The 17,679-nt window shown below is 44.8% G+C and overlaps 2 protein-coding genes across 2 annotated transcripts in view; both read right to left on the minus strand.

The window, feature by feature from the left end:
• The window catches only part of LOC127528894 (CAP-Gly domain-containing linker protein 3-like), a 32,593-nt gene extending 25,491 nt beyond the window's left edge, over nt 1–7,102 (minus strand). Inside the window, exons 1-2 of the mRNA XM_051930470.1 lie at nt 7,042–7,102; nt 3,908–3,990 (exon numbers count right to left, since the gene is read on the minus strand). Of these exons, the coding sequence (XP_051786430.1) occupies nt 3,908–3,990; nt 7,042–7,102 (144 nt within the window). The remainder of the gene's footprint in view (nt 1–3,907; nt 3,991–7,041) is intronic.
• Nucleotides 7,103–8,826: 1,724 nt separating this feature from the next.
• Nucleotides 8,827–17,679, minus strand: part of LOC127528921 (uncharacterized) — a 60,867-nt gene continuing 52,014 nt past the window's right edge. The window contains exons 4-5 of the mRNA XM_051930703.1: nt 13,797–13,928; nt 8,827–9,603 (exon numbers count right to left, since the gene is read on the minus strand). Of these exons, the coding sequence (XP_051786663.1) occupies nt 9,364–9,603; nt 13,797–13,928 (372 nt within the window). The 3' untranslated portion in view covers nt 8,827–9,363. The remainder of the gene's footprint in view (nt 9,604–13,796; nt 13,929–17,679) is intronic.

Below are 17,679 nucleotides of genomic sequence, written 5' to 3' on the forward strand. Positions count from 1 at the left end.
TTTCCATATAAACAAACTATTATTTATCTCCATGAGGTTTGTCCTACATGATACTTTGTATTGTTACAGGCAGCCTCCTGCGCCAGCAGGCCACCTAAATACAAGTGTGGGTTTACTTACTTTGTCTCATAGCTCTCTACTCCATCTTGCAAGGGAAGCTAAGGAAAGTGAGCCCACCATTACGGTGTGCTATTTGACTTGAGCTCATCATGCAAGCTCAGCAATTGTCATGAACCGAGAGACGAAAGGCGCAGCTGACTTGTACATTAATGGAAGGGGTGACTACTTACAGTTAACAAAAGCAGCTTCATTCTTGCTTGGTGACCTTATTGCAATATGAGGACAGTAAATTGCTCAGATTACATTAGGAGATCCGGACATTGCTGCAAGTTGACTTTCATATTGGTAAAAACAGGTTATGTTTCATGCATGTGCACCAACCCCATACCGAAAATGGATGCAGTGCCTTGCCGTTTGGTTAACGGCTTCCCGCACTTAAGGCATGATGGAGTGAAGCTTGGCTGAGATATTCCTAACTTGTCGGCCTGCTCTCTGAGAAGTGACAACAGGCAGCCTAAACTGACAAAAAAAAAGTTCTTCACTGTAAATACGTAGCATCGGTCCTCTTAAAAATGAAACTAAAATACAGTCCGTCCATCATATTCATCTCTTTTGCGATGTCACAGGTTTCTCACGTTATAATAATGGCACAGTGTTATCCTTATATTTTTTTGCTTGTGTCCATCTGTGCTCGACATGAACAACGGTTGCCACAACAATAGTGAGAAATCAGAGTTCCTGGCAGAGTTTTGGTCTTAGGCTTATCCTCAAGTTTTCAGTATGACCAGTTATTGACTGTGGTATCTGACCTCCAAATCTGAGACCATGGTCCTCAGCCGGAAAAGGGTGGAGTGCCCTCTCAGGGTTGGTAGCGAGATCCTGCCCCAAGTGGAGGAGTTCAAGTATCTCGGGGTCTTGTTCACGAGTGAGGGAAGAATGGAGCGTGAGATCGACAGGCGGATCGGTGCGGCGTCCGCAGTGATGCAGGCTCTGCATTGGTCTGTCGTGGTGAAAAAGGAGCTGAGCCGCAAGGCGAAGCTCTCAATTTACCAGTCGATCTATGTTCCTACCCTCACCTATGGTCATGAGCTATGGGTAGTGACCGAAAGAACAAGATCATGAATACAAGCGGCTGAAATGAGTTTCCTCCGCAGGGTGTCTGGGCTTTCCCTTAAAGATAGGGTGAGAAGCTCAGTCATCCGGGAGGGGCTCAGAGTAGAGCCGCTGCTCCTCCGCATTGAGAGCAGTCAGATGAGGTGGCTCGGGCATCTGATCAGGATGCCTCCTGGATGCCTCCCTGGTGAGGTGTTCCAGGCACGTCTAACCGGGAGGAGGCCCCGGGGAAGACCCAGGACACGCTGGAGGGACTATGTCTCTCGGCTGGCCTGGGAACGCCTTGGGACTCTCCCGGAAGAGCTAGAAGAAGTGGCCGGGGAGAGGGAAGTCTGGGCATCTCTGCTCAAGCTGCTGCCCCCGCGACCCGACCTCGGATAAGCGAAAGAGGATGGATGGATGGATGGATGGATGGTATCTGACTGTTTATTCGGTGCATACTTTGTTACTGACTGAAACTGCATTATGACACTACTATTTTACACCTCCTTTTTCCTTCTCATCAACATAAGCCTCCTATTAAAATGAAAAGGCACATACAGCCTAGAGGCGATCAACAGAAATGGTCTCGCTGGCCTACATACTCACACCAATCCACAGAAGCAGAAACATCAACATCACCCCAGACCAACCAGCACAGGCAAGATGCCTTAGAACAACAAACCACAGATTGACATTATCCGAAGATCAGCAGCAGCAAGTCTCACACCTAGACAGTGAATGGAAAACGAATTACACACCCAACCTTTCTGAAGAGCAGCGGCAAACTGCCAGACAACAAGAAATATTACGATGGAAAAACTACAGGGATTCCATAAAACTGACAACTCGAAACAAGATAACTGTCATCAAGTCACAGCAGCAAACGTTTAATAACGTCAGAGTTTATTTGCCAGGCCCTGTTTTTATCCATGGCTGGTTGTACACTATATTTTTCAGAGTTACAACGAAAACCTGGGTTAAACGCACAGGTACTTGCAGGTTACATACACGGGAATATTTTCTCTGACAATAATGTTTATGCAATACAAATTGCGTTTTCGACAATTATTATAGACGTCGGTATGCTACATTACCTGACGGACACACTTCACACATACTGACTTACTGTACATGTGCCCCGAATTTCCCTTTTTATCCAATAAGTTCTGTTAACCTGTTCATGTTACATTTTCTATTGTAAATAGTCACGCTGATGTAAGTGACTATAAAACAACATCCCATACTAATCATCTGACTATTCTAATACCGAGTCCTCTCACAAGTCACGTCTTAGTAATCTGCTTTGTTAGTGTAACGAGTGATGTTCTTCTCTCCCTCATCATTATTTCATTAACACTTTTAATGTGAATTAACACTGTTAGTGAATTATTATTCATGCAAATTGCCCTTTAGCTGGTTTGGCTGCATTTCCCTACTCAATGAAGAGTGTGCAGATTTCCCAGTTTCTTCAAAATGTTGCGTACGCATGGGTCAGAATTGCTGTAAATATACTCGCGTTCTTCTGTCAAGTTTTTTTTTTTTATAAATCCCAATGTTTGCGTGGGAAGTTGCGGACGCACATATCAAGCCTCTTTTGGTGCGTTTGCAAGCTTTATAAATGAGGAACCCTGGCTGAGATGTGCCAGTAATTATGCAAATCTCTGCACATTGTTGACGTGTGAAAATAAACTGGGGAGCACCTCAAGAGTGCACAGATAAGCTGCAAACGGCACACAGACGGTAGGGAATCCATTCCCGGGCTCCCGATATACCAGAAATGAATCTGCTGGAATTCCCGGCTGAACGGGAACAGCCAAGCTCGCATATATAGTGTGTAAAAGTGTAAAAATCGATCAAGAAATAACAGAGGTATACTTGAAAATAATGAAGGTGGCGCCATTGCTGCAGCTTGCACTTCATCAGACAACAGCTTTGAACAGCAACTTGAAATTGCAATGCGTCAGTCTGTTGCATCCACAAGTGCGGGCGTTGTTTAGAACAAGTGTATCAGTATCTGATGATTGTGCCACCTACTTCAGTGAAGGCAGAGCGTGCTTTCTTAGCAGCTGGCATACTCTACATGAAGGTGCGCTCTCGCCTGGATGACCACACGCTTGACACGTTGTGCTTTCTACGCTCTTATTACGGCAACTAACTAGATACATGTACTTATATGACAGCATGAACTGCTTGGAGTTAAGGTTAGTCTTTTATTGGTGTCAACATATTGCAGTAGTTTTATTAAAAATAAGTGTTGCTCACTCTAAAACCGTTCACATGTGAGATGCCCGTGCACTGTGTCATTCCTGGGAGCCCAGGATTCCCAGTAATGACATGCGCGATTCCCAAATTCCTGGGAATGGATAAACCCGTCTGGAAATGGGTTCCCTAATTGGAACGGTCAGACGGAAGTGCCCCCCATTCACAGATCCATTTTTAAAAATCCTTTAGACCTTTATGGATGTTTTGGTGGGGCATAGCATTGGCGCATGGCAATACCCAACCCCACCCAGATAGCCAGTCCACCACAGGGCACACTCCTACACATGGCCAGACTCTCACACACTCAGTCAATTCCACCTTGAGATCTGAGTGGAAATTCAATGTATCCTCCCATCTCAAACAAACCTTCACGATGTGTTGCCAGATTCGGTTTTCATTTTAAACCCCATACCCTATCAGGCCCCCCTTTTGAGAGACCAACAGACATTTTATAAGAAGAAGAATAAAATTTACAGCTTATGCATGCTACCTCTTCCAGCTTTAAATTCTTTCCAGAGACACTTTCATCAGTCAAAGGAGGTCTTGGCGCTCCCATCTGGCACATCCTCAGACCTGCGCAAAAGAAGACAAGAAGACAAGGAGCCTATGAGAAATCTCGTGACACCCGAGGGTGATGGTTGTGTTTTGATTTTGCCCTTCGTCTCCACAAAACAAAACCCACAAAGAGAAACCCCTTCACAACAGCCAACCAAGTGAACAACACTCTCCAGGGGGTAGGCGTATCGCTATCCAAGTCTACCATAAAGAGAAGACTGCATGAAAGTAAATACAGAGGGTGCACTGCAAGGTGCAAGCCACTCATAAGCCACAAGAATAGAAAGGCTAGATTGGACTTTGCTAAAGAACATCTAAAAAAGCCAGCACAGTTCTGGAAAAACATTCTTTGGACAGATGAAACCAAGATCAACCTCTACCAGAATGATGGTAAGAAAAAAGTATGGAGAAGGCGTGGAACAGCTCATTATCCAAAGCAGACCACATCATCTGTAAAACACGGTGGAGGCAGTGTGATGGCTTGGGCGTGCATGGCTGCCAGTGGCACTGGGACACAAGTGTTTATTGATGATGTGACACAGGACAGAAGCAGCCGAATGAATTCTGAGGTGTTCAGAGACATACTGTCTGCTCAAATCCACCTAAATGACGTCAAATTGATTCATGATACAGATGGACAATGACCCAAAACATACAGCCAAAGCAACCCAGGAGTTTATTAAAGCAAAGAAGTGGAAAATTCTTGAATGGCCAAGTCAGTCACCCTGATCTTAAACCCAATTGAGCAGACATTTCACTTGTTGAAGACTAAACTTCAGACAGAAAGGCCCACAAACAAACAGCAACTGAAAGCCGCTGCAGTAAAGGCCTGGCAGAGCATTAAAAAGGAGGAAACCCAACATCTGGTGATGTCCATGAGTTCAAGACTTCAGGCTGTCATTGCCAGCAAAGGGTTTTCAACCAAGTATTAGAAATGAACATTTTATTTCCAGTTCTTTAATTTGTCCAATTACTTTTGAGCCCCTGAAATGAAGGGATTGTGTTAATAAAATGACTTTAGTTGCCTCACATTTTTATGCAATCGTTTTGTTCACCTCACTGAATTAAAGCTGAAAGTCTGCACTTCAACTGCATCGGAGTTGTTTCATTTAAAATTTATTGTGGTAATGTACAGAACCAAAATTAGAAAAAAGTTGTCTCTGTCCAAATATTTATGGACCTAACTGTATGCCTCCCCAGACCATCACTGACCCACCACCACACTGGTCATGCTGAACGATGTTCCAGGCAGCATAACATTCTCCACGACTTCTCCAGACCTTTTCACGTCTGTCACATGTGCTCAGGGTAAACCTGCTCTCATCTGTGAAAAGCACAGGGCGCCAGTGGTGGACCTGCCAATTTTGGTATTCTATGGTAAATTACAATCAAGCCCCACGGTGCCGGGCGGGCAGTGAGCACAGGGCCCACTAGAGGACGTCGGACCCTCAAGCCCCCCTCATGAAGTCCGTTTCTGATTGTTTGGTCAGAGACATTCACACCAGTGGCCTGCTGGAGGTCATTTTGTAGGGCTCTGGCAGTGCTCATCCTGTGCCTTCTTGCCCAAAGGAGCAGATACCAGTGGGTCCTGCTGGTGGGTTAAGGACCTTCTCTGGCCCTGTCCAGCTCTCCTAGAGTAACTGCCTGTCTCCTGGAATCTCCTCAATGCCCGTGAGGCTGTGCTGGGAGACATAGTAAACCTTCTGGCAATGGCACATATTGATGTGCCTGCCCTCCTGGAGAAGTTGGACTAACTGTGCCACCTCTGTAGGGTTCAGGTATGGCTTCATGCTACCAGTAGTGACACTAACCGCAGCCAAATGCCAAACAAGTGACAACACAGTCAGAAAAGATGAGGAGGGTAAAATGTCAGTGGCCTCCACCTGTTAAACCATTCATTCCTGTTTTGGGGGTCCTCTCATTGTTGCCCCTCAAGTGCACCAAAGCAGCTGAAACTGATTAACCATTTATGCCTCGTGTTCCATTATTGGAACGACAGTCACGTTGGAGTAACGTATCCATTCATTTTCCAACCCGCTGAATCCGAACACAGGGTCACGGGGGTCTACTGGAGCCAATCCCAGCCAACACAGGGCACAAGGCAGGAACCAATCCCAGGCAGGGTGCCAACCCACCGCAGGGGAGTAACATATGTTATGTATAATGTAAGAAGTGGAGTTGCCTAGTGTTCCAATTTTGGAACGCCACATAACTCAACAATGGAATGTAATACAATTTTTTTTCTCTTCAAATTCTTGTTCCTTATATTTTTCTATGCAACATATGTGAATTTCATGCACAAACTCAAAAATTTCAACCTTCGGCATAAATGGGTTAACAAGCCCCTCTGCTACTTACAGTAAGTGACCAGATCAATAGCCCAGAAGTTTCATTGACATGATGCTATACTCGGATTAAAAAGTGTGCCTTTAATTTTTTTGAGCAGTTTATACTTGTGTCCTGCCATGCTGAAGGCACACGGCTGAACACTAGTTGGCGGAGTTAGACTCTGTGCTTCACATGTTGTGCCAGTCAGAGGAGAAAAACATAAAATTCCGGGAGTCTCTGCCCTCCGGGATCTCCACTCCTCTTGCTAAACATCTTCTTCCGTAGGCGAACACACAGTATTTGGCCCTCACACTTTTCATCTTTTTCATGCCTCCAAACCGATGTTAGCTGATATTTCGTGCCATGAAGTGGCTGCCATCTGATTGTCTTTGTACAGTTGTGATGAGGTATCATATAAATGTGAATATTTTTTAACATCTTAGACAAGTCTTTTCTTGATCTGCTCCACAAGACGATGAATGAAAAGGCGTTTCAGGAAATACGTAGTTAGCAAACTGGCCAGTCAGAGTTGTAGGGGTCTGCGTGGGGTCCACATGGACGTGACACACAGTCACATTTTTGAGGAGGTGTGTGTATAAGGCTACACCATAGATATGCTGTAGGTGATGTGGACTACGAAGGAAACCAGCCTTTACTTTCCTGGAGGGAGGTTAATCACAAAAAGACATGAAATGAAAACTAATCTGAAAAAGAAAGTTTAAATAAACAGGACTGACTTACATCTAATAAAAGAACTGATCCTAACAACACTGAGATACTCAAACACTGAGTCTCTCCTCATATCAATAGAAAAACGCAAACAACGCCCTGTTCTCGAAATTCAGCATTTCCACATGAATGCTGTGGCACCCTTGAACTTCAGAGATGGTCTTATAAGCACCTAAACAACGTATGGTGGTGGGCTGAAGAGGAAAATGAGTAGTGATGGGTAGATGAAGCCCCATGATGTTTCTTAAGCTTCTTCCGGATGGTGCTGGAAAAAGATCTGCAGCTTTGAAAATAGTGACATCTGGTGGACTTCTGAAGTTATAGCAGCTGTGAGCTCAACGCAGCCCAAGTACTCCTGCTGACCAGATAGTTACAATCAGACATGGGCACTAAAAATGCTAAAAGCCCAAGAACAGCCTGTGTGCACATTAACAGTGTAGTCATTAGTCCTAAAGATGTCGGTTATTGCCATTATGAATATTGTACTTGTCTCACCTGCACTGAGCGCCAGTGGTCTCTCGCTCTTTTCGCCGTCCTGTTTGGTAGCTCACTATCCTTAGAAAGACCACTTGCTATTGCTGCCACACGAGTTGGAACTTATTTTGAGACTTTGGCAGGCTTGCCATTTTCTAGGCTCCCCTCAAGCTGGCTCTGAAGCTACTTGTTGTCATGCTGGTGGTGACCCATCCCAACAATAGAAACGTAAGCAACACAAAAATCGATCGCCGCTTTGAGTTGGTGAGCAGGGGTGCAATGAACACAATACTTGATAAGCCACCATTGATTCATGTGTGACAACTTAATTACATCAGGGAGTCAACGTGAAAGATTCTTATTTTTCCCATCGGTGTTTGGGGAATAATTGCCTTAAGGAGCAAAGAGTATCATGACAGGGTTAAGGGGATGTGCTTATGAAACTGGGCACACATAAGGAGTGTTTAGGGAATATGTCTACAGTGGACTAGAGCATTAGTGATACATTGTAAGTTGCAGTACAGAAAGGCAGTAGAGCACAGTTATTTATTTTATTGTCTGATAACAAGTTCCACACTTCTGGACTCCACAACCAATTCAATATCTACTCTGTTTGAGATGCGGCCTTTATTTTCACACCCTACTCTCACATTATGTGGGAATCAGTCAGACCACCCCTGGTACCTCAGAGACATGAAAAGCTGCAGACGTCATCGGCAACTTGGTTGTGAAGCTCAATTCTTCTACTTGATCTTCCCCCAGTTCTGTGTAAGGTTAATGTGCTTGATGAACCTTCTCCAAACAGCTTGATCCTGCACCTCCTTGCCAGACGGACCCTTTTCCTTTAGATCTTCTTCTTCTTCACCTCCGCTAATGCCTCCTTCACTTTCTCTTCCCCCTGTACTGCCATTCCCATCACCCCTTTGCCCACATAATCATCGTCCCTCTTCATCACATTTCTATACAACTTTAATCTAATTTATTGCACTTTCTTAGATATCTTCTCCCACTTTTGTTGTATCTCTGATTGTCTCATTTCTTATTCTGTCCTTTTTTGTAACTCCACACATCTATCTCAGCATCTATTTCTGCCACATCCAAATTCTCCTGCCCAGGTCTCAGCTCCATACATCACTGCTGGTCTTGCAAACCTCACCTTTAACCTTCACCTTAATTTTTTGATCACACAATACTCCTGATACTTTCTTCCAACTGTTCCATCCACCCTGCACTCTATGGGTTATCTCTGCATCTAGTTCTTCATCCTGGGCTACCACTGATCCTCGATTTTCAAACTTCTCCACTCTTTTCTGTAGTTCTCCCTGCAGACTAACTTCTAAATCCTGATCATCATCAAACCTCAGACTTTCTGTCTTCTTCTTCCTATTTATCTTCAACCCTCTATCTTCTCCATTCTTCCAACTTCCTCTCTATTTCCTCTTTTCTGGTGCTACACAACACAAAGTCATCAGCAAAAAGCCTGCATTAGGGAGATTGGTATTTAATCTCATGAGTCAACACATCCATAACCAACACATCCATAACCAGAGGTAAGGACTTGAAGAAGACCCCTTGTGCAGACCTCCTCTGAGTGGCATCTTGTCTGTTACCCCAACAACTGCTTTTAACCCGAGTCCTCACTCCCTCATAGATGTCCTGGTCAATCCTCACACACTTCCCTGCTCCCCCTTTCTCTCTCCTGCACCTCCAGACCTCTTGACATGACACTCTGTGCTTCATTAAAGTAATACATGATTCAAAGCCTCGGTGTCAAAAGGGGGAACTGCAGGGAACGCCAACCTACGAGTTATGGTGGGTCTTTACAGCGTCTCTTGCAGCCTCACCATGTTCTGTTATGTATCAGCTGAAGATGTATAACAAAACTTTGACTGCAAAAGACGAGAAAGTAACAAGAAGTCTGTCTGAAGAAGACTGGAGCCCCCCACATCTTGTCAAACTTTTATGTACTGTACCTTCCTGCTCGGCAGTCTGGCAGTCCCTTCTCCTCTGCTGGCTCTGAGATCTCGATGGACACTTGAAGCTGGCGCCGGCAACTTCTGAAATACTGGCAACTGCTGCTGGATGTGCTGGCTTCTCAAGCTACAAGCAAGCAGATTAATAAGACAAAGTCCCATCAAATGGACGCATTGTCTGTAGTTAGCAATAGGAGCATTGCGGCCTTTGAGGTTTGAAACACAAGCACAATCAGAAAACAGGAACTTACTTGTAAAATGTGACAATACTAATGTCTGAACTAAAACAACATACATGAATGGTCAGGTTCAAGTACACATAGGCTGGAACATTTCTATCACATCCTACTTGGTTCAACTTTACATCTTCTGATGCACTTGAACACATCATCAGTGATGTTACATGAGATCATCAGGCCTTCTCACATCAGACACTCTTGGCCAGGCGACTCTACTGAGGCTGATCAGACACAATGACTCTCACGCTCCACAACTCGCTTCTCCACATCCATCTAGATGAGTGTCGTGCCACCTCTAAAATGCTTTTGACGGCCCTGCTGTTGTTCGCCCTCACCATACCCAGTAGACTCTGCTAAGGGAATTGCCTACAAAGCCCCATCAGCCCACTTCTACTGGCTCACCCTTGGACCCCTGGCTGTGACACTGCACCTCAAAGTCCTCACACTTAACCCATTTTATTTTCCCTTTATTTGCCTCCTCCATTCTGTCTTTCCAGCATGAACACCATTTGAACAGCGGGACAATATCAGACCTCAAGGGGGTCATGAAGACAAGTCTCTGAAAATCTCAATTGCCTCTCTAGGTCAACCATCTGCTGCCATTGTTAGGCGAACACAAGAATCCCAGCTGCTGCCCTCTTCTGGAGTTGTGGTGGCTCTCCTTGCCTAACAAATCTCTTAAAGACCCTGGAAGGTTGGAGGTGCCCGATATTACGAGTGGCACAGAAGATGGTTCTCACTAACTCCATGTACACCTGGTCATGGAGGCTCTGCGGCAGCTGCTAAGGATATTCTCCGTTGCTCCTTTCCTTTGGCACAGTTGGCATGCTGGTGTTTCATCCCAACTTCTCATGCAGAGGTTGGGTGGGCTAAGCAGATCATCATAGATAGTTCACATCACGAAGGTAATATGTTGGGGTGTTGTTTTCCAGATCTTTAGTGATGAAATTATTCCTGGAGTCTCATACAATTTTTTCCCTATCATTGACAGTTAGGACAGTCCATTTGTGTAACGAATGTTATGGTTGACATCTTCTTCCCTCAGTATCTCATGTGTGCTACTGAAAGACGATCAGAACGCAGCTGTCAGAAAAGGATGGACGAGTCCATCCCTCATTGTTCTTTCAAGACACTTCCGTGCAGAAGGTGGCCCACATCATCAAATGCAACATGAAGTGCCTCATGCAGAGACTGACCTGTCAGAATTGAAGATGCCACTCGTGTGTGGTGCCCATATGTAGTGATGAGCCCTCTGAGGTATTAAAACCTCCTAATTCTCAATTATGCCTGTTTGATCTGATTAAGCGTATGTCTACGCTACTAACGATCTCCGGCTGTATAGGCGTCTTCACGTCACTTACAGAGGTATCTTCATCCATAATAAAACCAGCAGAAGTGCATTTGACGCAGACGGTCACCTACACTGGGCAGACACACATTGGTGGAAACAGGAAGAGTAAGTGTCCTCCATGCTCAATTTGCAGCTTGTGTTTACACATGAAGAACAACAATATCCTGCATTTTTCGTCTCACAATTCTCCACACATTCTCTATTAGGGACAGGTGAGGACAGCAGGCAGGGAGGCCAGGCCAGTACCAGGACCTTCTTCTTCGATAGTCTTGCCTTTGTAATTTGTGCAGAATGTGGTTTTGCATCGTCTTCATGACAAATGCCTGAACGTCCCTGGAGAAGACATTGCCTTGATGGCAGCTCATGTTGTTCTAAAATCTCATTGTACTTTTCTACATTAATGATGCCTTCATGGAATTATAAATGACCTTTGCCAAGGGCACTGACGCAACCCCATACCAGGACAGACCCTGCAGGCTTTTGGACTTGTTGCTGATAACAGTCTGGATGGTCCTTATTGTCTTTGGTCCAGAGCACACGGCGTCCATTTCTTCCAAAAAAGATCTGGAATACGGATTCGTCTGACCACGGTATGATGGTCCACCCCTGATGCCTCCAAGCCCAGAGAAGTTGACGCCACTCCTCAACATCGTTAACATAAGACTTCTTTGTTGCACAGTCAAGTTTGAAATGACATTTGTGAACGCAACTGCATGTTGCAGTTCTTGGCAAAGGTTTGACATAATGATCAGGCCTCACCCGTGTGGTCCTATCAGCCATTGATGAGTGACGCTTCTTGATGCAGTGCCTGCCATCTGAGGGATTGGAGATCATGGTGGTTCAACTTAGGCTTGTGCCATTGGCCTTTACACCCTGAGATTCCTTAAATTGTTTTAATGATATTCTGCACTGTAGAGGGAGAAACATGAAACAGGTCCATCATTTTCTCATGCATTTATGATCAAAGTGTAGCACATGATATTATTGATCTGGATTTTCAGAAAGCATTTGATAAGGTGCCACATGAGAGGTTGGGCATCAAACTTAAAGAAGTGGCAGTTCAGGGTGATGTTTTAGATGAGTGCAGAACTGGCTCAGACACAGGAAGCAGAGGGTGATGGTGAGAGGAACCTTATCAGAATTGGCCGATGTTAAGAGTGGTGACCAGCAGGGGGCAGTGCTAGGGCCGCTGCTATTTTTAATAAATATATAAATGATTTGGATAGGAATATAAGGAACAAGCTGGTTAAGTTTGCAGATGATACCAAGATAGGTGGATTAGCAGATTATTTGGATTCTGTTACATCATTACAGAAGGACTTGGACAGTATACAGGTTTGGGCAGATTGTGGCAGATGAAATTTAATGTCAGTAAACGTAAAGTATAAAACATAGAAAGTGAAAATGTGAGATTTGATTACACAATTGGAGGTCTGAAAATCGAGAGTACACCTGATGAGAAGAATTTAGGAGTCGTAGTGAACTCGACTCAATCAACTTCCTAACAGTGTTCAGAGGGCATTAAGAAGGCTAACAAAATGTCTGGTTATATAGCGCCTTGATGTGTGGAGTACAAGTCACAGGAGGTTCTGCTCAAGCTTTGTAACACACTGGTGAGGCCTCATCTGGAGTTCTGTGTGCAGTTTTGGTCTTCAGGCTACAAAAGGGACATAGCAGCACAAGAAAAGGTCCAGAGAAGAGCAACTAGGCTGATCCCAGGGCTACAGGGGATGAGTTATGAGGAAAGACTAAAAGAGCTGAGCCTTTACAGTATAAACAAAAGAAATTGAAGAGAAGATCTGACTGAAGTGTTTAAAATTAGGAAGGGAATTAGTCCAGTGGATCAAGATGGTGACTTTAAAATGAGCTCATCAAGAACACGGGGACACAGTTGGAAACTTGTTAAGGGGAAATTTCACACAAACATTAGGAAGTTTTTCTTTACACAAAGAATGATAGACACCTGGAATAAGAGACCAAGAAGTTTGGCAGATAGTAAGACTTTAGGGACTTTCAAAACTCGACTTGATGTTTTTTTAGAAGAATTAAGTGGACAGGACTGGTGAGCTTTGTTGAATGGTCTGTTTTAATGTCTACAGAGAGTTTTTTGGACTTCTTGATTGGTTTTTCTCCTGACACACAGTGTGAATTGTTGGCCTTTCCACACACAGCCACATGTGTTTCTTTTTAAACGGCGTCCAATCGATTCAGTTTACCTCAGGTGAGTTCCAATCAGGTTCTAGAAACATCTCAAGGAGAACTAAAGCAAACAGGGTGGACTTGAGCAGAACTTTGAGTGACACAGCAAAGGGTCTAAGTACTTCTAGGAATGACAGAGTTCAGTTTGTGATTTTTAATACATTTGCGGACCTTTCTAAACACAGGTCTTCACTTTGTCATCATGGGTCGCTGAGTGCAGATTGATGGATATACACGGAAAATGTGAACATTTAAAATGAAATGTACAACATAATAAAGTGTCCAGAAAGTGAAGGGGTCTCAATCCTTTATGAGCTTCCAGTAAATTACAAACATTTTGAGCACTGACTTTCCACCTGGAATGTAAAACATAAAAGTAAAAACTTGTGGGCAAGTGAGGCCAAACCGTATGGCCTGTGTGCAGGCAGTGAACTCACAGCATGGGCATCCAAAGGGGCATCAAGTCTGCCCACCTGCTCAAGAGTCCTTTTTGAAAATGTCCACAATGAAGCAGCCATAACGAAGACTCACCGGTTTACTTGAAGGGGAACATCTGGCCAAGGAGTCCACCAAGCGCTGCTCACCAGCAAGGGGTGGAAGTGTGATGGAGCCGGGGCTGCGCCTCTCGCCTTGTGCTGATCCAGATGAGGAAGACCACAGGTCCTGAAGAAGAGCGAGTAAGAGGAGAAGGCAGTTAGAGGCGAGCAAACATGGGGATTTCTCTTAAAGGACACTCGTAAACCACCGAGCAGGCAGTGTGACAAGGACACTGGGGGTTGGCAGGTGACAATGCCAAACGCTTAACCTGTCCATCAATTGGGAAACATGTAAGGAGCTATATAAAAAATTATATCTTGTCACACTCGTGCACATGGGGGGCAGTGGCACGGTCTGGGTAATGCTGAAAGCTGGTAAGCAGGGCTAGTCATGTGCACTAATGCCTTTCTCCTTTCTTGCAGGAATAAAGAAGATCAATTGCACTTCCCCTTCTGGCCACAGACCACATCCCTGGATGACTTCACTTCCTCTCCTTGTACTGACGACCCGCCTCTTCCTTCCTCTCAGCTCCGTAAAACCCACCAGCCCTCCTTTGCAGCAGTCTGTTGTATGACTCAGTCTGAAGAGACTACTCACTGTTCTAACGACCAGCAATCCTCACAATATAGGAGGTGAATGCCCCCCAAACCTTTATCATTTGTGTCTTCACAATCTCCAGGACCTTCAGAATTAAGTAGAAAATCCTGACCTGGTTGTGATCTTGATGTTTGTATTGTCACTGCCCTCTTTGACATCTCAAACACACCAGGCGTTCAGGAACAAACATTACAAGAGGGAAGGAAGGAAGATTTAAAAAAAGTACTTGATGTGGCTGACAAAATTCAAAACAACTTTGGTGTGTTACCATCTTTCATTTTTATACTTTGTCACAAAAACTACAATGAGACATTAAGAAGGTTTGGAGCAGCCACTCGTATAATATGTCCTGGCTGCAACTGGATTTAACAATTGATATACACAACTGAACTGCCAGTACAGAGACAAGATGGCCGCTTTAAAGGCCAGAATAGGAAGTGACGTCATCAAAGGCTGGACCAGAAGTGACTTCCTCAGAGGCGGGACCAGGAAGTGACATAATCAAAGGCTGGCCCGGAAGTGACGTCATCATAGGCGGGACCAGGAAGTTACTTCCTCAGAGGCGGGACCGGAAGTGGTGTCATCATAAGCCAGGGGGTGAGGAGATCGGAAGTGATGTTATCGAATATGCCAGAACCGGAAGTGATGTCATCATAGGCGGGGACCTGAAATGTGTCATCATCATAGGCTGGACTGGAGGTGACATCATCATGGGTGTAAACGGAAAGTGATGTCATCGAAGGAGCCGGAACTAGAAGTGATGTCATCACAGGCACCAAGAACCCTGCGGGATTTCCCAAGAATGGTCTACATGGGATTGAGAAAGACAGTTGGCACACTCTGTCACCCCCTGGTCGGTTGTGGAATTACCATTATTCAGGCCCTTTAGTTGACTCCTACTTGCATGTGTGTGACAACTTTTATTTATTGTTTTCCAATTATATTCCTGGCAACAGTGATATGGAATCTGGGCTTTTTCACATGCAAGGGCTTTAACTATTCGGTCAGAAATGGAGTATCTGGCTTAATTAAGATGCATATCATTTGGTTACACTTTGCCGCAACGCCATTTTGTTTTCCCTGTTAGCCCCACTACGCTACAGCCTTTTGTATTTGCCATTTCCTTGGTAACAGTTCCCAGAATTAATTTCTGCCTGCTCGTTGCAGACGTCATCAAAGTGACGGCTGTACGGTTGCCCTTGGCAACGCCGGAGTATCCGGGTTTGATGGATGTTAGAACTGTTATTGTAACTCATCTCTGTTACTGATTCTCTGCTCTTGTGTGTCTGACTGCGACTTTTGGATCTCAACTGACGCTCAGTCGATTTGACTCTCGGTGTTCACCTGTCGATGATTCTCCTGGTCGTTTCTCATTTCTCTTTTACTGTTTCTTGGCAGATATTCAAAGTGTATTGGTGTGAGTACTCATCATATAGAATGGAGGCAGGAGAAAAGTGACTGTGGGGGATCACGGAGGTCTTCTGTTCTGGAGAGAAGTGAGCTTTTAAAACATTAGGACAATCAGCCCAACACCAGGTGTGTCCACTGAATTCTTCTAAAATGACATCAAGTCGAGTTTTGAAAGTCCCTGAAGTCCTCCTGTCTACCACACTACTTGGTCACTTATTCCATGAGTCTGTGTTTTCTCAGTTTGAAGAAAAACCTCCTAATGTTTGTGTGAAATTTCCTCTTCACAAGTTTCCAACTGTGTCCCCGTGTTCTTGATGAACTCATTTTAAAGTCGATCCACTGGACTAATTCCCTTCATCATTTTAAACACTTCAGTCAGGTCTCCTCTTCATCTTCTTTTGCTTAAACTGTAAAGGCTCAGCTCTTTTAATCTTTCCTCATAACTCATCCCCTGTAGCCCTGAATCAGCCTAGTCGCTCTTCTCTGGACTTTCTCTTGTGCTGCTATGTCCTTTTTGTAGCCTGGAGACCAAAACTACACACAGGACTCCAGATGAGGCCTCACCAGTGTGTTATAAAGCTTGAGCAGAACCTCCTGTGACTTGTACTCCACACACATCAAGGCGCTATATAACCTGACATTCTGTTAGCCTTCTTAATGGCTTCTGAACACTGTAGGGAAGCCGATAACTTAGACTCCACTACGACTCCTAAATCCTCCTCATGAGGTGGACTCTTGATTTTCAGACCTCCCATTGTGCATTCAAACCTCCCATTTTTACTTGCTATGTGTAATACTTTACATTTACTGACATTAAATGTCATTTGCCACAAATCTGCCTGATCCTGTATGCTGTCCAAGTCCCTCTGTGATGATTCAATGGATTCCAGATTATCTGCCAATCCACCTATCTTGGTATCATCTGTAGTGGCGTAGCTGGGCGGGGGGGTGCAAGGGGGGACATCTGTCCCCGGGCGCAGCATCCAGGGGGCGCCAAATTTCCCTTCCCCATTGCATTTTGGCATACAGGAGGGGGCGCGAAATCTTCAGTTGTCCCCGGGCGCTGAAAACCTTAGCTATGCCTCTGATCATCTGCAATCTTAACCAGCTTGTTTTTTGTATTCCTATCTAAATAATTTCTATATATTAAAAATAGCAGCGACCACAGCACTGCCCCCTGCTGGTCACCACTCGTAACATCGGCCAATTCTGATGAGTGTCTGAGTCAATTCTGCCCCCATCTACACACCACACCCTGAACTGCTACTTCTTTTAGGTTGATGCCCACCCTCTCACGTGGCACCTTATCAAATGCTTTCTGAAAGTCAAGATCAATAACATCATCTGCTCCACTCTGATCGTGTCCTTTTGTTTCCTCATAGAATTCCAGCATGTCAGTAAAACACGACCTCCCTCTTCTGAGCCCATGCTGACTGGTCAGTTAAACTCCTGTCCTTGCCATGTGCTGCTCAATCTTAACCTTATTAATTCCTTCCATTAATTATCCTGCGATGCACGTTAAGCTTACAGGCCTATAGTTGCTTGGATCTGCCCTGTCACCCTTTTTATAGACAGTAATGCGATGATATTTGCCATTTTGCAATCCTTCAGAATCTCTGCACAGTGACTTTCTAAAAATATGTGCCAATTGTAAAGTCGGTACTTGCTAACCTCCTTGAGAGCTCAACAGGAGTCATCAGCCGGCTGTTTGTGCCAGCAGTATTCCAATCCGACTTTACCACACTCTGTAGGGGCCCAGCAGCCAAGACAACACTGGAGTGGTCTCCGAGTGTCCTTGAGTGGCCCAGAACTTAAACATCCGTGGAGGGCCCTGAAGATGGCGGATCACAGACGCAGAGGATCTGTGAGG

Source organism: Erpetoichthys calabaricus, chromosome 8, assembly GCF_900747795.2.
Source record: "Erpetoichthys calabaricus chromosome 8, fErpCal1.3, whole genome shotgun sequence".
Taxonomy (NCBI): Eukaryota; Metazoa; Chordata; class Cladistia; order Polypteriformes; family Polypteridae; genus Erpetoichthys; species Erpetoichthys calabaricus.